Below are 19,429 nucleotides of genomic sequence, written 5' to 3'. Positions count from 1 at the left end.
GTGTTTGAATTAATTTTCTTATCACTGAAACCTGGTGGTTTCTCTCTCTCCAAGCTCATCTGGGCAAAATCTAAAGCGTGGGGCTGTTGGCCTCTTGCACAGGATATTGGCGCAACCCCCGGGATTTCAGAACTGCGTCCAAGTCTCCAGCTGTCCCTCCCACTGGGATAAAGGGGATGAAAACAGCAGGGATGTGCGGAATCAATCATAGAATCATAGAATCTCAGGGCTGGAAGGGACCTCAGGAGGTATCTAGTCCAACCCCCTGCTCAAAGCAGGACCAATCCCCAACTAAATCATCCCGGCCAGGGCTTTGTCAAGCCTGACTTAAAAACCTCTAAGGAAGGAGATTCCACCACCTCCCTAGGAATGTGTCCGCCTTTGGGGAGTGACTCTGCGCCCCTTCTGAAGCATCAGTCAAACCTGGTTTTTGGGGTCCCAAGCCTGGCATGGAAACCGAGGCGTTCGCCCCACCTTGTGGTACAGATGAGAATGGCAGGAGAATACAACTCCCATAGCCCAGCCTCATTTCTTTACCATGCTCTCTGCTCCCCAGCACGCTCTCTTCTGTGCTTCAGGTGGATCTCGTGGGCTTGCCATGTCCCTTCCTGATACACGTAGGCCCCCAGAAATCGTCACGGTCCTGGGCACAGCACAGCAACCGGCCTGGAGAGAGGAGGAGAGAACACTCACCAGGTGAAGAGATGTTCGTCACATTGCTTGATGCGCCACTGGAAGGCGCTCCGATACTTCGGTCATGGGCATGGTATGAAAACCTACAGAACAGGCTAGGCGCCCTCCCTTTCCCTTCTCTCTAGAGCAGTGGTTCTCAACCAGGGGTCTGGGGCCTCCTGGGGGGCTGTGAGCCGGTTTCAGGGGGGGCTGCCAAGCAGGGCCAGCGTTAGACTCGCTGGGGCCCAGGACTCTGAGCCCCACCAGCCAGGGCTGAAGCCAAAGCCTGAGCAATGTAGCTTCACGGGGGGCCTTTGGCATGGGGCACCAGGCAGCTGCCCTGCTTGCTACCCCCTAACTCCAGCCCGGGCTTTTGGATGCAGAAAACCAGATGTGGCACAGCTGGGCCGTGGAGTTTTTATAGCGTGTTGGTGCATGGGAAGGGGGGCTCAGGAAGAAAAAGGCTGAGAACCCCTGCTCTGGAGCACTTCCCTGGCCCTCACAACTTCCCGGTGAGGTAGAGCAGAGCTAGTCTCCCTAGGTTTATATTTGGGGAACTGTGGCACAGAAAGACTAAGTGACTTGCCCAAGGTCACCTAGGAGTCTGAGGACAAAGTGGAGACTTGACCTGGGTCTCTCCAGTCCCAGACGAGCCCCCTACCCACTGGGGTGGACTGACCAGCGCTGAACCACTTCGCTCTTCTTGGTTGACTTGGGTCATTGTGGTTCCACGTCATCTGAACTCTCTGACCCAGGCAGCTGCAGAGGCCTCTGGAGCAAGGAGTGCTGGACCCCGAACTTGGATAAACTGATCCTGGAGGCTGCGCCACACCTCTCTGCAGCCTGGATGGCAAACATTGACTCATTCAGCTGATCACCCCAGCAGGCAGGGGCTCGTCCTTCCACTCTCTGGCTTAGCGCCTCTGCGTTTTCCTCGCAGGATATTTCATTCTTCGTTATCTCTGCCAGACACATCAGATTCCTCTCTGCTGGCCATTCTTCTACAGCGAGACGCGCCAGTACAGCAGGGGTCACTTGCCTTGTGATAAAAAACATCTGGTCCAAGGTCATTTTGGGTGCTGCAGTCCGGCTCCCAAGAAAACTGGAGCTCCATTATAACAACCTCTGATGCCTCTCTGTTGACAGCACCCACTGCCCCTGGGCTAGGATCCTTTAAATTACTCTGTTTGCTTCTAAATCTTTTGCTCCAGGGGCAGTTTTATCTTCAGATTTTAATTTTAGAGTTGAGTACCCCATGTCATGAGAGTCTGTGTCTCACTCACACACGGACTCGGCCCTGGGGAATACCGACGAGGGCGACCATGAGGGACACGTAAAGGCCAGATTTACCAAGGTATTTAAGTGCCTAAAGATACAGATAGGTGCCTAGTGGGGTTTACAGCAGGACAGGTGCCTAACTCCCACTGGAAGTTACTAGAGCCCAGATTGTCAAAGGTATTTAGGTGCCTAACTTCCATTGAAATCAATGGGCACCAGGGGCCCAAACACCTGTGAGGATGCGGGCCTAGGCACCTAGCTTCATTTTAGGCTCCTAATCCCCTTTGGGACTCTGGCCCTAAGTCGTGACCTTCTCCAAAACACGATGTCGATGTCTGTATTGTTACAAACATTCTGAACACACACACACTTTCTCCCTTTCACTCACACCCAGGGCCGGCTCCAGAGCCCAGCGGGGCAAGCACCCGCCTGGGGCGGCCCTTTCCCGGGGGGGCGGCAGGCTGGGCCGGCGGACCTGCCGCAGTCATGCCTGCGGGAGGTCCACCGGAGCCCCGGGAGCAACGGACCTGCCGCAGGCATGACTGGATGGCATGACTGCGGACGGTTCGCTGGTCCCGCGGCTCGGCTGGACCTCCCGCAGGCATGACTGCGGCAGCTCAACCGGAGCCGCCGGACCTGCGAACCGCCCGCAGCTGCGGGAGGTCCAGCCGAGCCGCGCGACCAGCGGACCCTCCGCAGTCATGCCTGCGGGAGGTCCGCTGCTCCCACGGCTCGGGGGCGCATCCCGGGCATGACTGCTTGGGGCGGCCAAAAACCTAGAGCCGCCCCTGCTCACACCAGACCTTTACTTTTCTTTCTGGCCAGTTACATTGCAGATTATTTACCAGTGTCACTTGGCCACCTTTGCTCTTACCCGACTAGCCACAGGGCGGCTTCCCTGAGATCTCAGACAATGCCTCCCCTAATCCCCCTTCGCTTGGCCAAAGTTCTGTCTCACGGCCTTGCCCCATGTCTAGGGCTATCAGAGGGGTGCAGTAACCCCACCACTGAATTTAACAGGGGCAAAAAAAAAGTGCTGGCTTGCAGCCCTGGAGACCAAAGTCCTGGCTTCCTCCCCAGCACAGGTGCGCAGAGGGAGGAATCAGGTTGCAGCGGTTCCTCCAATGACTTGGCCTATCCTGGAGGGAGCTTTGCTAAGGAGGAAGTTCACTCAATGGCCCATTCATTTTGCAGAACCCGGGGCGGGCAGGGAAGGGGATTTTTCCATTGTTTGCTCTTCAAACACGAGCAGTTGGGGAATGAACTCTGCCTGCCCCTTTTGTGTTTGAAGAGCAAACAAACATTGCAGAAATCCCCTTCCAGGGAGGCCAGGTTCAGCAGCTGGGACGGGCTGCTTCCTCCCTGGGCTGTTTGTGTTGAGAAATCATGAGCTAGCCCCTGGCACCGCTACAACCAAAAGGCCATTCCAGGCTGAGCGCTCAACAGCTGTTGCAAATTTCCTCCCAACTCGGGCTTTCCTGGAAATCTCCTTTTTTCCCCTTCATCCCCCACCCCCAAAGCTCTGTTATAAAAGGGAGGTCTCTGCTCTCACTCCCAGCAGAGCCGCCTATATCAAGACAAGACACAGCCCCTGATTTAGAGACCGATCTGTCGGAGTCTGCGGCCGGCATGGGTCACCTTTCGCCCTTCCTAGCTCTGGTTGTTTTGCTGGGCATCTCAGTGTGCGGTGAGTGCGTCCGTTCTCTGACCCTTCCCATACTCCCCGCTCTCTTTTCTGACTCATCCGGGCATGGCAGAGACGCGGGACTGCATGGGAGGTGGATACCGCAAGGCAGGCCTAGCTAAGAACTGACCCAATAAGTGAAGCAGTTAGGTGTCTGTGCCGTAGTAATGTGCTTCCTTGCCACATAAAGGGGCAGCAATTTAACTTTGTAGCCTCAGCAGCAGGCCTAGGGGAACCTAGGACATTGCACCACTTTCTCCAGCCCCTTCCAGCTGAGGATCTCAAAGCACTTTACCAACCCTCTAGTTAATCTTATCAGCATCACAACCCCCGTGACGGGGAAACTGAGGCATGGAGGTGGAATGCTTTGGCCTAGCTCACACAGTGAATCCGGGTCAGAATCTGTCTCAAACCTATAGACAACGCAGCTTCATCAGGCTCTGTCTCCCAAACGCCTAAACCCATAAACTAGGCTGGGCTTCTCAGGACACAACTCCCAGAGGCCACCAGCTGCAGGGGTTTTTTTCAGGCCAAAAGGAATCATCTGACCTCCTGCATAGCAGAGGCCAGAGATACTCAGCCAGGGATTCCTGCACAGAGCAGAGGGTGGAGAGGGGAGGCAGTTTGAGACAATGCAGGTAAACAGAGGGGAGCATAGAACAAAACGAATTTTGGCTGGTGCAAAACTGTGAGAAGGCTGGGGGGAGGGGGGTAGGAGGTTAAATGCCCTGCCCGTCTGGGGAGAGATGGGGGTGGTGGAGCTGATAACAGAAAAGTTTGGGTGTGGAATCCGCTTGCTTGCCCTGATTTTTTTGCTGCAGTAGAACCTAATTCCCTGGAAACCAAAAAGCATCTTGGGGTATAGATAGGATGATGCTAATAATAATAATCCAGAGTGATTGTTCATCTGTGGATCTCAAAGCGCTCTCCAAAGGAAGTGTCACGACCACCATTTTACATATGGGGAAACCGAGGCACAGAGCTGGGATGTGACTTGTGCACGGTCATCCAGCAGATCAGTGGCAGAACTCACCTCTCCTGAGTCCCAGTCCATTGTGCTAGCCACTAGGCAACGTGGCCTCCCCTGGGATTAGGATACCATGGTGACTGTTGCTGGATGGATCTACAGCGGAGGTTTCCTCCATACCAGGGACTGAGATGGGGGGGGAAGGTGGGGGGCACTGTTCATCTTATTCTAGGTTGCTGAGCTGGGATCATGCACTAGAATCAGGTGCGGATCTTTCCCATGGTGGATGCAGGTACTGGCCATTGGTAAATATTGACTAAGGCCTCCTGCTATTCTCCCAAGCATGCAGCCGATCCACTGCTGCGGAAAAATCTTCATCCGAAACACCTGGAAGCATCTCACGTTTTGTACATGGGGCTTTCTTTTTAATTGTTTCTTCTTCTTCAAGTTTCTGAAGGGGAGAGAGATTTTCACAGGTCCAGGAAAAAAAAATCTCTGATTGTCCAACCGGCCAGCAGAGCTCTGCAGACACAATCTAACCGGCTGCACTGTGAGCCTGGGCGAAATGATGTTTGACCATTATTTGCACAGGCAGTCTGACTGGTTAACACACGCTCTGCCCCGCGTTTGTTTTTAAAAAGCCAGGGGGCAGGTGATAGAAACCGGCTGACTCATCCCGGACCCATTTCAGCCCATCGCAAGAGAGACTCGTATGTGACGATACAGATGCGTTACATCCGAGCACTTGCTGAAGTCCAACCTGCCTGCCCCGCAGTTCCCACCTTGTGTTTGAAGGCAAACGCGCCCTTGTAACTGAATCAGGCAGAGGAGGGTCTCAAACCTGTCTGTCTTACACCCCGGGGGAGCGCCCCACCCAGCTGGCTGCTCTGGGGTGGGCCTCTAAAGATCTCACTGGAGAACGCAAACCGTCCACGAAACAGAATTCTTGTCTCTCATCCGTTGGACGAGAAGGTGCTCAGACCCTGCTGGGGATGAGGCCCGATACGTCCCTTAGCTAGATGCCCTGCTCTGGATGTGCTCCCCAGCTCCCGTTAACGCTAAGGGGAGACGCTCCACAGGAAAGGAAGCTGGGCAGAGCAGGTTCAGTGGCTAATGTTCTGTTTCTCCTCCCACCAGTGGGTCGCCCCAGGGGCCGTATTCTCGGGGGCTATGAAGCTCCTCCCCACCTGAAACCCTACATGGCTTCCCTGCAGGTGGATGGGAAGCATGTGTGCGGCGGGTTCCTGATCGCCGAGCAGTGGGTGCTGAGCGCAGCTCACTGCCTGGAAGACAAGTGAGTACCGGCCTTTGCGTCTGATGGGGCGGGAGCGCAGTGCTGGAGAGAAAGGGGGCGCGGGGGCTGGGGCCAGCTGGTTCTAACACAGACCCCAGTAGTTATTTCAGCGGATACTCTGGAGTGAAGAGCATAGGCCAGATCTTGCTCCCATCGCAGTCAGTGGGGGTTTGTCGTTGATTTCAATGGCTCCAGGGTTGTTTGCGGGTCACTATGGAGGGAAAGCCTGAGGCCCAGCAAGCACTGAGGCTGGATTCCCCTGTCACCCAAGGAGCACATGTTCCTTCCTCACCAGGGCTGGGCCCACAGGCAGGAGAGTCTGGGTTGACTCTCTATGGCTGGGGCAGGGGCGGCTCTAGACATTTTGCCGCCCCAAGCACGGAGGGTCCGCTGGTCCCGCGGCTTCGGCGGACCTCCCGCTGTCCCGCGGCTTCGGCAGACCTCCCGCAGACACGCCTGCTGGAGGTCCACCGAAGCCGCGGGACCAGTGGACTCTCCGCAGGCAAGCCGCCGAAGGCAACCTGCCTGCCGCCCTAGCGACGACCGGCAGAGCCCCCCCACGGCTTGCCGCTCCAGGCATCGCTTGGAGGGTGGGTGCCTGGAGCCGCCCCTGGGCTGGGGAAAGGCAGAGGTTGACTACTGGTGATCGCTGTACGTCGGGGTGAAGTGTACAGCCGTGAGGGACCGGAACGATCTTGCGGCTCAGTGCCGGGGGTGAGCAGAGTGCCTCACGCTACCGTCTCCATCTCGACTGCAGGCACGGCAAGCCGTTCCAGGTCCTCTTGGGAGCCCACTCTCTCTCGCAGCCAGAACCCCACAAGCGCCTTTATGGGGTGCGCGCGGAGATCGGCCACCCTGGCAGCAGCACGGAGACCTACGACGACGACCTCCTTCTCCTCCAGGTGGGCACGACCCACACAGGCACCATCCCCCGCTGCAGGCACGGCGCCTCCCAGACCCCACTGGAGTCAATGGGGGGAAAAAACTCCTACTGACTCCCGTGGGCTTCGGGCCAGGCCCAGCTCCTCAAAGGCACCGAACTCCTGTTGATTTCACAGCTGAGATCCAACAGGCCTGATACCCCACGGACATCCCTGGCTGGGCTCACCTGATTCACCCCAGTGCAAGGGAGAGAAGGATGAAGCCCAAGGCACCGGCAAGGATAGAGCCCATTTTATCCACCAGCGGAGGGAGAACCCTCCCCACAAAGCAGCTGCGATCACACGGCTGCAGCAGGGACTTCAGTCACATTGGCACCGACTCCGTGGGTGCTCCGGGGCTGGAGCTCCCACAGGGGAAAAAAAATAGTGGGTGCTCATCAGCCACCCGCCAATCCGCTGGGAGGCACTGGAAGGGGGCTGAGCGGGGGCAGGAAGAGATGGAGCAAGGGTGGGGCCTTGAGTGGGGGCAGGGCCTCGGGGCAGAGCGGGGGTGGAGCACCCACCTGGAAAAATGAAAGTTGGCGCCTGTGTCCCGTCACCATCAGTTGGGGTATTTCCCAGGTGATCGCCACGTACCCTGTGCTAACGCAGCACAGCTCTGTCCCCCTCTAGTGGCCACACCCGGTACAGGTTTGAGTCGCCTCCTGCTCCTTTTAGCTCAAGCTGTAGAGAGACTCCTGCTGGAAGATCCAGAGGTCCCAGGTGTAATCCCTGCCCAGCGCCCAGCCAGGGGCAGCGTTACAGCTACAGAGTCTGTCTCTCTCACCCCGACTGACCCTTGCCTCTTTGCCTCCTAAATCAGCTAGAGGAGAAAGCGATCCTCAGTGAGCATGTGAAGATCCTGCCCTTCCAGAGGCAAGACAGGGATGTCCCCACTGACACGGTGTGCGAGGTGGCCGGCTGGGGTAAAATGAGCCACACCGGGAAGCTGCCTGACAAACTGCAGCAGGTGGAGCGTCCGGTGATCAGCCGGGAGACCTGCAACCACAGGACCCGCCACGACAACACCATCACGGAGAAGATGATGTGCACCGACTCCAAGAAGAAGGACACCTGCACGGTATCTATCTCTGGGGGAAATCGCTCGGCTCAGTTCTCTTGCCTGGAGGGGGAGGGGGGTCAGAGCTGCATCTATGTGCTTGCGTGTATCAGTGCGAACAGGTGTATGCGTGGGTATCTGTGCAGGCGGGTGTGTGTATGATTATTCTGGTAGCCTACCTATCCTCCTGCCCCCAGGGGTAACTTCTGGAGTCCTGGGTCCTTTGCTCTCTCCCTGCAGAGCTCTGGGGCCTAGTTCTCCTCTTAGGCTGGAGTCAGGCCTGACTTGCACCTGTCTAAGAGAGCAGAATCAGGCCCTGAATGTCACCCCCTTGCTGTTGGAAAGAGAGAGGAAGCAAAATCCTAGTTTGTATGGAGCAGATGTCCAATCCTATAGATCTCAAAGTGCTCCCCGGAGGTAGGTCTCTCTTATTAGCCCCATTTTACAGATGAGGAACCTGAGGCACAGATACTTACCACTGGTCACACTGCAAATCAGTGGCCAGACCACCACTGAAGTAAATGGGACCAGGATTTCTCCCTCGGTCTCCTGGCTGTTACACCCGAATCCACTGCACCAAACGGCCTCGCCTGGATACACGAATAAGGGGAATAACTAAAAGCCTAGATCCTTCCCCCTGCTTTTAGGGCTTGTCCACACGAGGAGCTATTACAGAGTACACTATTTCTGATAACTCCACGTGTGGACACTCTTATTCTGAATTAACTTAGTCCAGTGGATTAAACTAACGCACCAGTGAATTAAGGTGATTCTGAATGAGGTGACTCTCATTCCAGAATAAGCGCATCCACCCATGGAGTTAATCTGCTTTAAACTCACACCCTGGATTAATTTTCACATGTAGCCAAACCCTTAGAGTCAGGTTCTGTCCCAGCTCGCCAATGACACCTATGCAAGATGGGCGTCGACTGCGTCCGCCCTCACTCCAGAGCATTTGACACCCACTTGCCACAGGTGGAATTGGCAGCACAAATTGTAGCATCTTGACCTAGTCACCCCGCCGCCCCCATGAACACTTTGCAAAGCTGAATACAAGATAATTATCAGCATGTGAGCAAACACACAGAGGTGCTTAATAAAACGTCTAGCTTATCTTCCAGGAAGCGACCCGGCAGGCAGCTGCGGTGCGAGTTACACATCTCTTGCTACCTTGGAGCGGGGAGTTTGGTTATTTTTTAACCCCACGTAACTTGTTTTCTGTTCAAAAGGAATCGAACCATTCGGCGAGGTGGAAGGGTGGGGAGGTAGTAACCGTGGTTCGATCCAAGCGCTGTGTTATGGCTCAAGAGACCACACGGCCTAGTGGAGAGGGAGTGGAACTGGGAACCGAAAATCCTAGTTAGGAACAAAGGACTTGCCAGGTCCATCTAGCCCGGTAGACAAGAGGGGCCAGAACCAGTTGCTTCGGGGGAACATGCAAGAACTCCACCACAGGCGAATGTGGGACAATCTGTTCCCGCTCCCCTCAGTCTCATCCTGATCTAATAGGTAGGGATGAGTTCAAGGCCTGAGGTTTAGCATAATTAATGATGACCTATTAAACTGGGATATTCCTGACATCCCATCTCCTTTTGGGACCTATTCCTGTCTCTACTGTGTGTGCCTGGGCCGACCACTCTGCTCTTCTGTGTCTCCAGGTCCCCTCCTGTCCCTTGTCTCTGTAGCCTGTGGGTTCCTCGGGGTGGGGTGTGCCATGCTTCCGGTCTGTGCAGCACCTGGCACCTGATCTCAGCTGGAGCTTCTTTTATCAAATATTGTCTTATTTGATGCAATACAAATAACGCGGCGACACAGGGCAAACTTCCCCCCACCATCTTGGGCAAGGGGGGGGACGCTCTTCTAGCCCGGGAAGGGCGGTGATGGGTAGCCACGCCCAGCGTGGGGCTGATGGGAGAGGAAGGCTGGCAGACAGCCTGGCTCCCAGCATAGCCACTGGCTGCTGAGCTGGCCCAGAAGGGGGCGGAAGAGGCACAGTGGCACCCGGGGCATGTGGCAAACTGACCTCCACCCCGAGGCTGATCCTGTGCCTTGATTCTCCAGGGGGATTCCGGCGGGCCGCTCGTTTGCAATGGGATCGCCGAAGGGGTGGTGGCTGCTGGCTCTCGGGTCTGTGGGAACTTCAAGAAGCCCGGAATCTACACCCGGATCCCCCCCTACGTCGACTGGATCGAGAGAGTCATGGCTTCAGCTAACTGAAGGCGGACGGGTCGGCCCTGGATTGGAAGGGACCGGCTGCCTGGCCCCCGCAGGAGCACACAGCAGACTCCACGCTATTTCCCAAGGGCAGGGCTAGCGGCTAGCATGGCAGAGAGCACTCAGACACTGCAAACGTCACTGTAACCGGACATCAGGGGCCTATAGTGCTGCCCCACCCCTGCTTTCAGCTCCCCTTGCAATCAGATAAGCTCAGTGCAGCACTTCCCCGCAAGCAGCATCCTGGAGAGGGGAGGAGACACCCTGAGCCTCCCGGACGACTGGCTTCTTCCACCCAACACAACGGCTGCTCCTGGAAACCACCCGGCCCAGTTCTCCTGTCTCCAAAGAGACATGTCTGGCCTGCCAAAGGGGCGGTTTGCAAGGGGGTGGGAAGGGAAAGAGGTTTTCACCCTACAGGATGGGGCCCAAGGCAGGATTTCAGGTGGCATCTTCTCAACTCTGCCCTCCCCAGCGCAAGCCAGCTCCGGTGCAAACCTGACCCGCTGTGGCTGTTAGCAGTGAGCACAAGTATTGCAATAAAAGGGAACTGATTGTAACTGTGGGTCACCAGAGTCGTTGGGTTGCACAGATGTGACACACTGGGGGTCAAATTGGGGGGGTCCAGGGGGAGGGGAAAGTGTAACAGGATCTTTCCTCATCCCACATCAGACGTGGCGCTTCCTCAGTTTCCCCACATGGGCCACTCACTGTCTCACGTTCTGGTGGCACTTCACTCTCCTGCTCTTGGATTTGAGATTCTCACGCGGCGCCGTGATTTAGCCCTCTGGCCAAACCAGAGTCCATTCCCTCCCCTCCGCAACCCCCCCCCACACACACACACTGTGGGAGAGGCGGGGTAAACAAAAGGTCAGCCAAACAAGGCAGACGTCCAGCAACCTCACGCCGATCAACAGGGGCCACACCACGCGCCGCCTCCACCGAGCTCCAGTTCCCCTTCCAGTCCTGGCCCGGCTCACGGGTTCATTTGCACAGGGCAAGAGGAGACAGCTGCGGGGAGGGCACTGATTCCTCCCTCCCTCCCTGGATGGCCCAGCCTGGACCCCGAGCAAGCACAAGTCTCAATTCCCTTCCTTGCCAGCCTGCCCAGGCTCCTTGCTTCAGGAGCCATCCCTCCCGCAGGCCTCGTAATTCCCTTCCGAGGCGGGGGCTGCTGTCCTTGCCCTCTGGCCTCCCTGCGGCTCTCCGCCATGCTCACCTACCCCAACCCATCAGCTGGGAGGCAGATCCCTAGGCACTGGTGGGGCTGAGTGCAACTCCCCTTAAAGGGCCAGTGCACCCCGTGACGGGAGGTGCTGATTTATTCAGTGCTGGCGCAACAGCCCTCGGGGTTGAAGGCGTCTGCCCACCACACAGGCGGCGGCGGGGTGAGAATCCCGCACGTAGCACCAGAGGGATGAGAGGGGAGCTGTTTCCGGGCAGGCCAATAGCTGCTGGCTAGGGGGGAGGGTTTGGAGCAGGCACTTTTTCCACTGGGGCCAGGGGGGAGACTCATCAAACTCATCACACCTTCCAGGCGTCACCTAGGCTGGATCAGAACCGAGAGGCCAAAGAAAGACTCTCCCCTCGCCATCCCTCTGGTTGCTACTATTGTACTGATGAGTATTGGGTAGATGGTGCCAAGAAACGCTTGGTCCTTGACACTATGTGGAAGACACGGTTCCTGTCTCAATGGGCTTCCAGTCTGGAGCACTTTTCCTGCTGAGGACATCTACTGATCTCTCCCAGCCTATCTCCCAACCCTCTGAAGGTCTCATTCATCCCTAGTGTAGCTTCATTGACATCCAGGCAGCTACACCAGGGATGAATTTGGCTTCAATGCTCATGGGGAGTCTCCTTGTCTGAAGGGAAGGCTGCATAGACAGATGGGAATCACCAGACTGGATCAGAACCAAGGTCCACCATCCTATTTCTGACCAGTGGCCAGCACTGGCTGCTTCAGAGGAAGGTGTAAGATCTATACAGTAGGAAGTTAGGAAGTCATCTTTTCTAGTTGCCATCAGTTAGAGGTTGGTTTACCCCTTGAAGCAGGGGGGTTTATATCTCCATAGTTCTTGAGCTCATTGGTATCCTGTGGCCATAAGTTCCACAGGCTCATTGTGCCAGTTCTAATGCCAGCTGCCGTTCAAAGAAATGAGAACCTGGCGAACTGGGGGTCTGTGGTGGTCTGGCATGGGAGCGGGATGGGAATCCCAGTTGAGCCATGCTGGTTTGTAGTATCTGCCAGGGAGGGGGAAACTTTCAAACTGATGGCAAAGTTCAACCGAGCAAAATAAAACCCCAGCCACAAACGGTGCCAGGTTCGTTGGGAAACAGTCGTGCCCAGTTGTGGGTTCTCCCTGGGGGCTTTGATGCCTCTGGAGATGGCAAGGTGAGGAACTAGCATGGATGCTGGATGACTTAAAAAACTGCAAACATCTCCCAAACTTTGCTTCCCCAGACCAAGGCAGATCCATGTCTGAGTTACACACTGTGAGATGCGGGGGGCATCCAGGGGGTCCGATGGCTCTGAACTGGGAGCTGGACAGTTACATAAACAAATCTCCATCTCACCAGCTGCCCCTCCCAGCGGCCTCCAGGGCAAAGCCCGACTGCCGTGCATTCCCGATGCAGCCCGCTCAGTCGCAGCAGAGGTGCAGAACGAGCCGCAGGAGAGCAGCGATCAGGGCTCTGGAGTCAACAGCAGTCCAGTGCTTGGGGGCCTCCGGCTCACCAGGGATCAAGGCTGCTTATTGGATGTTGCATGACACCCTCTCAACACAGGCTGTTGTGTACTTTGCCCTTTACACAACAGTGACAGCACAAAGAAACCACTGGCACAGTAGCCAAATTACCATATTACTAACAACATACAACATGCAAGGCCTCGTTACACGCACACACACACACGCTGTTGCTCTGGCTGGGCTCTAGAGCCCAGCGAGCACCACTCGAGAGCTCCCAAACTACTTAAAGGGAAATCACCCAATTCCGCTACACTGCACAGTCCAACAGACGTGCTGCTCTCCACCTCTGCTCCTCTTCCCGCCCAAACCTGCAGGAAGATGATCAGGCCCCAGCATCTGCCTTGGTTTGACTTGTACATAAGGAAGTGAGCTGAGACCCTGCAAACTCATTCCTGAGGGGAATGCACCTTGGGGGCTCTGTTTTCCCAAGTCCTTGCAGCTGGGACGGGCGCTCAGCACGATGGAGCATGGACTCTGCTGTTAGACTTGGCCTCACCCGCCTTCTCTCGCGTCTCCTCTGAGCAGGTTCTACTCTCTGTGGCTCTGTGGTTTCCGTTTTGCAGAGAAAGCACCTTCATGCTGATCCAAGCAATTTGCTGCTCCCTTCAAAGGCATAAGAGCCCGGCTGCGTTTTTATTTCAGCCCAGTCACGCTTCGAGGACACAAGAGATGGAGAGATCCTGCATTGTCCTGCTGGGGCTGCTGCTGGCGTGTTCCTGCCATGCAGGTAAGTGAATCGCACACCTGGGCCCGCTCTTGTTTCTCTGGCGGGATCTGCACTAGCCATGGAGCTGTGTCATAGCAAACCCCACCTGCTCACTCCCTCACCTGGCATTGCACTTTGCACAGGCTTTGGCTACTGCTGCAGTCAGATCCAGCCACTCTTCTAACATGGGATACAGCTGAGAGGCAGTGGGCATATGCGGGGGAGCAGTATTCGACATCATGTCTTCTGGCCTTAGAGATCACAGGAGCCACGTGCAGGGGTAGAGATGTGTAAACTCCCTGCGACGCTGGGAGCACCATCTTCCACTCCCTCCAGGTCTTCCTGCATCCGACTCACCAGCTGTCGGGCGCATGTCTGTTTCCACCACTCACCCCACCAGTCTCTGGTTTCTAGAGCCTGGTGAACGCTGGACTCCCCTTAGCCAGGTCCTGCATGGATGCACGGCTGGCCGGAATGGCAGCCGCTCTGACGATTTTACATGCAGGTCAAATTTTGCCCTGGGTTGCACCACTTTGCTGGGGTTGAACCTGACCCTCTCGCTGCTCGGCTGTCCCAGCTGCTGTCCCGGAGCAGGGCAGATACGCTCAGACCAGCGGACAGTGCGAATCCTAACGTCCGCTCTCTCTGTGCTCTGCCAGGTGACAGCAGATAAACTCCGTTTTCTCCCCTTTGGCAGGCAAGCAGGATGCTCTGATCCTCGGGGGACGCAGAGTGCAGAATCACTCCAGGCCCTACATGGCCATCCTGGAAAGCGATTATAAGGAAATCCTGTGTGATGGGTTCCTGATCCAGCCAGAGTGGGTGATGACCGCAGCCCATTGCAGGAGCTCCAGGTGGGTGCCTTGATCATTCAGCTGAAAGCTCCTGGGAAATAGGCTCCTGGAGAGCTGGAGGCATAAACCCACCCTGCACCGTGGGCTGCACATAAAGGAAGAACTAGCCCCAGTGCGTCCCCTCTTCCTCCATACACTGCACAGCCAGGATTCGTAGCTTCTAGCAGGCGTCTCTCTCCCCAGGCTCTTACACTGCACTAGTCAGTCATAGCTTCTCAAAAGAGGAAACTGAGGCACAGGGAGGAAAAGTGACTTACTGACGGGCTCACCCAGCCGGTCAGTAGCAGACAGGCTGAGAACCCTGGTCTCCTGTTTCTAAGCCCTGCTGCTTTAGCCACGGAACCACGCTGCCTGTCTCAAGGACAGTGCGCGGGGTCTGGGTTGCCGGTGATGGCTCTGTTCACAGGAATGTTGCTTCTCACAGAAACATGCGAGTCCTGATTGTGCTGGGAGTCGAGCTGCTGAGCGAGAGGTCCAACCACATATGGGACATCGCAAAGTTTTACCCGCACCCTGATTACGACTCCACCACCTTGGAAAATGACATCATGCTGGTCCAAGTAAGTACCTCCTCCCAGTTCTCACCCAATCCCAGGGAGCCCAGGGTCATCATCACAGTTAAACACAAGGGCTGAAAGCTGGGGAGTGTAGGGATCACTCCAAATCCACATCAGAGAGAGAGAAAGAGAGAAAGAGAAAGAAAGAAGGAAAAGCCTGTGCTATAGTAATTGAGTTTTATTTGATAGTCAGGCTTCTCCTGCTGCTGGGATGTCCTAGTTCTTTGGCAATGGCTAATATTCCAGGGCTGACGAGTTTACGCTCCATGGACAGAGGAGCACGTAGCAAAAATGATGAACCGAGAGACCGGGGGGAGTCTCTCCTGGAATTGCCCAATGGGACAATTTGCCTGGCTACTTAACATCTCCAGGGCTTGACTCTCCACTGCCCTGCACCTGCTGCAGGCATCGGCACCTGCGCAAAGCACTACGGAATCGTAGCTCTTTGCACTGGTGTAAATGACCGCGGGCGTTGCAGGCCAAGGGTGGAACCTGGACCACGGTTTCTAGGTTATTTGACTGCCCTCCCGAGTCGCTGGGAGGGGAACATCACCCCGGTTCAAAGGGGCTGGTGCAAATCATTTAATCGGTTCTTTGCGGACGTGCTATTTCTGATGCTGGGAATGAGCACAAGGGGGCTCAACATCTGCCCTGCTGTGTATGTCCCACTTGCACGTACCTTTTCAGTCTCAGGATGCTCTGGTGTCGCTGACGGCGTGATCTTTGTCGGCTATCGCCTTGCAACGCTGCTTTATAACCTGCATTTGACGGGCTCCCTGCGAAAGGGAGGGGATCCCATGTCAAGCTAAGAAACACACAGATACATAAAAAAATAGATTCGCTGACAATCCAGGCTAGAAAAGCCTTTGGCTTCACGGTTCTTTCTGCCACGGTTTTAAAAACGGGGAGATTATATTTTAGATTGTATTACATCAGTGCCTTGGTATCTGAACTGAGAGCCCCTGTGCTCGGCTCTGCACAGACAGAGATTAAGAGACAGACCCTGCTGGAAGCCCTCACAGTCTAAACAGGCAAAGGCGGGGAGAGGAAAAAGAGGCTGAAATTATTCTCAAAAGCACCGAAGTCCCTGAGAGCTGCTGGGTGTTCAGCACTTTTAAACACCAGTTCTCTTTTTTAGGTGCCTAAAATATAGGGATTCGGACTCCCAAGTTTTTTAAACTCTTGGCTCTACTTTCCGACAGATAAAAATGCCTGACTTTTCCTCTAGAGGGCACCAGGCTCCATCAAAGGCAGCCACTGTGTATTTAAAGCAGAGGTGGCCGAAATGTGTATTTCCAGCCAAAGGCCCAAACTACCTGAAATCCGAGTCTAGGGTCTCTCCACCAAACCCAAAACGCTGGCCCATCACAGGCCCTTTAGCAGACAGGCTAAGATGCTTCCCAGAGCCCTTGTGCCTTGACTGACAAACAAAAAGGACATTAGGTCCTGTGCTAAGCAACTGAGTGAGGAAGCCTGTGCTGTGAATTCATTCTCCCACTGTCCGCAGCTGAACACCCCTGTTCCCTACGATAACACGGTTCAACCAGTGAAACTCCCGCAGCAGGACAGGGAGATCCCCTGCACGGCTGCCTGCAGCACCGCCGGCTGGGGACGCACCAGGAACGGCGATAGGGATGCATCAGGGATGCACAGCCAGGTTCTGCAGGAGGTGAACGTCACCCTGGTTCGTAGGAAGTCTTGCGCATCACTCCACACACGGAAAATCACCAGGAATATGATCTGTGCTGGGAACAAGGAGCACAACGCCTGCCAGGTACCTTCTTTTTTCTTGCTCACTGAGGAGAGGCCTGATGAGTAGCAGACAGGCTCCAAGGACACAGTTACCAGGGCCACAGTTACCCCAGAAACCCTGGGGGATTTCTTCCCAATGGGGCATCCTGGGTAACCGATTGGCCCCTTACTGTAGTGCAATCAGCAGTCCGTTTCCTGAGTGGTTTAGACCAGGCTGGGCTACAGGCAGACTGTAGGTGATCTGCCTGTGGAACTCATTGCCACAGGATAGCCTCAAGAGCGTAGCAGGTTTCATAAAAGGACTGGATGTTTCTGTGGATAATAGGAATATCCAGAGTTATGATAATATGGATTTGGGGGCAGGGGTGGAGGGATATAAATTTGCATGTTTCAGGGCATGATCCAACCGCTAACTATAAGAGGTCAGGAAGAAAGGCTCCCTGGGGGCCCATTATCTCATAACAACCTTCTCCTGGGGTTTTCGCAGCTTCTTAAACCTATAAACAGCCGGCACTGTAGGAGGACAGATCCTGGAGCTCTGGTCTGATCCAGTGTGGTAATTCCCACATTCGTCATTAAGATCCAGATTCGGCTGCCAGGCTCATTGGACTGCAGGCTTCCTTCAGCGAGCGTAAAACGCTGCTGGTCTGATTCGTCAGCCTCTCACCCCCTCTTTGCCCTGGTGCAAGTGACTGCGCGAGAGGCAGGGCGAGGGAACGGCTGGCCCACTGAGTTCAAGGGGTGATGCGGCGAGAGGTGGGGGTGCCTAGAGGTCAGGGTGCTAGTTTGGAACATGGGACTGCTCCTTTGCAGGCTTCCTGTGTGCCCATGGTTAAGTCACTTAGGTCCAGATCAAAGGGATTTAGGCACCTGACTCCCAGAGGATTTAGGTACCTGCCTTTGAGGATCTGGGCCTTGCTCTCTCGGGGCCTCAGTTCCTCCTCCATAACCTGAGGACAATAGCACTGCCCCGCCTCGCAGAGGGGCAGAAGGGGTAGAGGCGGAGAGATAGCGAGGTGCTCAGATACTGTGATAACGGGGCCATAGAAGTACCTTAGGTAGTTGCCCTGAGACATGAGTCAGATCAGGCTTCCATGGTTCCTGTGCTGTTAACATGCGACCTGGCTCTCCTGTGTCACGTCTGCAGGGCGACTCGGGCGGGCCGCTGGTTTGCAATGGCGTGGCTGAAGGCGTGGTCTCCTTCGGCAGCAAGGAATGTGGCAAGACCCCGACGGTTTATACCCAGATCTCCAGATACCTGCCGTGGATCAACAAAGTCATCAAGTCGGCCAGTTAAAGGATCCGGGGGGGCTGCTCAACACCCATCCTTCCCATCGAGCAACATCTCCCTTCTGTAAATCCTGCCCCAGCACCCCCACCAGGAATGGCTCTCTCACCCTGCTCCCCCAAGTGCAGCTCAGAACCCCATCCGCACCTGACTCTATTAAGAAAAACACAAGCCGAGCACGTGCTTGCTTTAACCACTTCACTGCTGAGCAGAACAGCAGGGGCTCACCCCAGCTGGGTCTGGTGGGCTCTGATGGTGCACAGGATAACGCTGCTGGGGACCCAGGCCTGTCCTAAAGGCAGTGAAAGGATTAAATGGGGAAGAGAGATTTTTACATCTAGATAATCCAGTCTGGGAGAGTAATCCATTTGTTCTCTGTTTAATTCAGTGGTGACAGCGATCAGTGTGAGTTAGTGGCTGCCCCACTGGGGATAAGAGCCTACTATAGCTAGCAGGGTTACTCCTTTAGCTCAAGCAGTAGACACTCTGCCTTTAGCACTAGAGATCAGGGGTTCAGTCCCCAGTGACAACACCCGAGGATGATTGTGTGTCCATAGCCCAATCTCAATCTCAGCCTGCCCACTGATGCTACCAGAACTGGCCGTTGCCTGACCCACGTTGCAACGGCTAGAAAGAGCTCTGAATTCTTCTCTCCTTCATTTGGCCCATGCAAACGCAGGATCTCATTTCCTTTGCCCATAGTTTGTTCCACCCACCTGCTGTTTCTTGTCTTATATAGCTCGTAAGTTCTTTGGGGCAGGTACCATCTCTCTCTGTTTGTACAGCACCTGGCACCAAGAAGCCCTGATTCATTTTGGAAGCTGCTAGGCCCTACCAGAAATACACACAATAAATAATACCCTGCTGCTATTTTGATACTATGAGGCCTTTTGCTTTTCAGAGTGAAAAATGCTTTTTGTCTGATCCTAATAAATCTGCTTCATACCTGGCGTTTGTGTGAAACCTGCTCAGCAGAAACAGTTCCTTTCTCAGGGAGGATTTATTTGCAAATATTCCAGCTGCAGATTGGGAATGCCTCCTTTCCACCCCCTTCCAGTGGATGTGTGCGCTAACTGAACCCAGGGCTCTGTACATACTCCTTGGGATCAGAGCACCTAAGCTGTGTGTCATATGCCCTATAGTGTATGTGTAACACCGACAGACCCCGGTCGGTGGCGGGTGGGATCAAACCTGGGATCTCTGGAGCTTAGTGCATGAGCCTCTACAGCATGCGCTAAAAGCCAACTTGCTGTTAGCGAAGGCTGTAGCGCAGACTCATTTGATCTCTCTCTCTAAGTGGTCTAGGTGCCACTAGCTGGGAGAGAACCCCACATCCGGCAGGTGTGTGGGTTATATCTGCACATGATGGGGATTCTCCTTTAGCCCAGCCAAGCGGGGCCTGTACCTGTGCCTATGGGTGCAAGTTCTGTGCCGTG

The 19,429-nt window shown here is 55.2% G+C and overlaps 3 protein-coding genes across 4 annotated transcripts in view; 2 read left to right on the top strand and 1 right to left on the bottom strand.

The window, feature by feature from the left end:
• Window positions 1-17,984, bottom strand: part of PLPPR3 (phospholipid phosphatase related 3) — a 33,537-nt gene extending 15,553 nt beyond the window's left edge. For both annotated transcript variants that reach the window (XM_044998809.1, XM_044998810.1), the window contains exons 1-3: window positions 17,759-17,984; window positions 15,633-15,729; window positions 538-666 (exon numbers count right to left, since the gene is read on the bottom strand). The gene's annotated coding sequence lies outside the window, so the exon portion shown is untranslated. The remainder of the gene's footprint in view (window positions 1-537; window positions 667-15,632; window positions 15,730-17,758) is intronic.
• LOC123355943 (complement factor D-like) lies at window positions 3,494-10,649 on the top strand. The gene is made up of 5 exons (XM_044998821.1): window positions 3,494-3,637; window positions 5,739-5,895; window positions 6,653-6,797; window positions 7,639-7,896; window positions 9,937-10,649. The coding sequence occupies exons 1-5, from the start codon at window positions 3,580-3,582 to the stop codon at window positions 10,090-10,092; spliced, it is 774 nt and encodes a 257-aa protein (XP_044854756.1). The 5' UTR covers window positions 3,494-3,579; the 3' UTR covers window positions 10,093-10,649.
• LOC123355942 (mast cell protease 1A-like) lies at window positions 13,421-18,943 on the top strand. Its single transcript, XM_044998820.1, has 5 exons — window positions 13,421-13,563; window positions 14,240-14,396; window positions 14,821-14,956; window positions 16,461-16,727; window positions 17,853-18,943. Exons 1-5 carry the CDS (start codon window positions 13,506-13,508, stop codon window positions 18,000-18,002), a joined length of 768 nt encoding a protein of 255 aa, XP_044854755.1. The 5' UTR covers window positions 13,421-13,505; the 3' UTR covers window positions 18,003-18,943.
• The last annotated feature ends 486 nt before the right edge of the window (window positions 18,944-19,429 follow it).

Source organism: Mauremys mutica, chromosome 24, assembly GCF_020497125.1.
Source record: "Mauremys mutica isolate MM-2020 ecotype Southern chromosome 24, ASM2049712v1, whole genome shotgun sequence".
Classification (NCBI taxonomy): domain Eukaryota; kingdom Metazoa; phylum Chordata; order Testudines; family Geoemydidae; genus Mauremys; species Mauremys mutica.
The sequence above is the reverse complement of the archived record's forward strand: the minus strand, read 5'-3'. Positions and strand labels throughout refer to the sequence as shown.

Excerpts from the sequence above, each read along its gene's own strand:
- LOC123355943 (XM_044998821.1), top strand. The coding sequence starts at position 3,580 with ATGGGTCACCTTTCGCCCTTCCTAGCTCTGGTTGTTTTGCTGGGCATC. Across the intron at positions 6,798-7,638 it reads ACGACCTCCTTCTCCTCCAG|CTAGAGGAGAAAGCGATCCT; the intron begins GTGGGCACGACC and ends CTCCTAAATCAG. Across the intron at positions 7,897-9,936 it reads AGAAGAAGGACACCTGCACG|GGGGATTCCGGCGGGCCGCT; the intron begins GTATCTATCTCT and ends TTGATTCTCCAG.
- LOC123355942 (XM_044998820.1), top strand. The coding sequence starts at position 13,506 with ATGGAGAGATCCTGCATTGTCCTGCTGGGGCTGCTGCTGGCGTGTTCC. Across the intron at positions 13,564-14,239 it reads GGCGTGTTCCTGCCATGCAG|GCAAGCAGGATGCTCTGATC; the intron begins GTAAGTGAATCG and ends CCCCTTTGGCAG. Across the intron at positions 14,957-16,460 it reads ATGACATCATGCTGGTCCAA|CTGAACACCCCTGTTCCCTA; the intron begins GTAAGTACCTCC and ends CACTGTCCGCAG.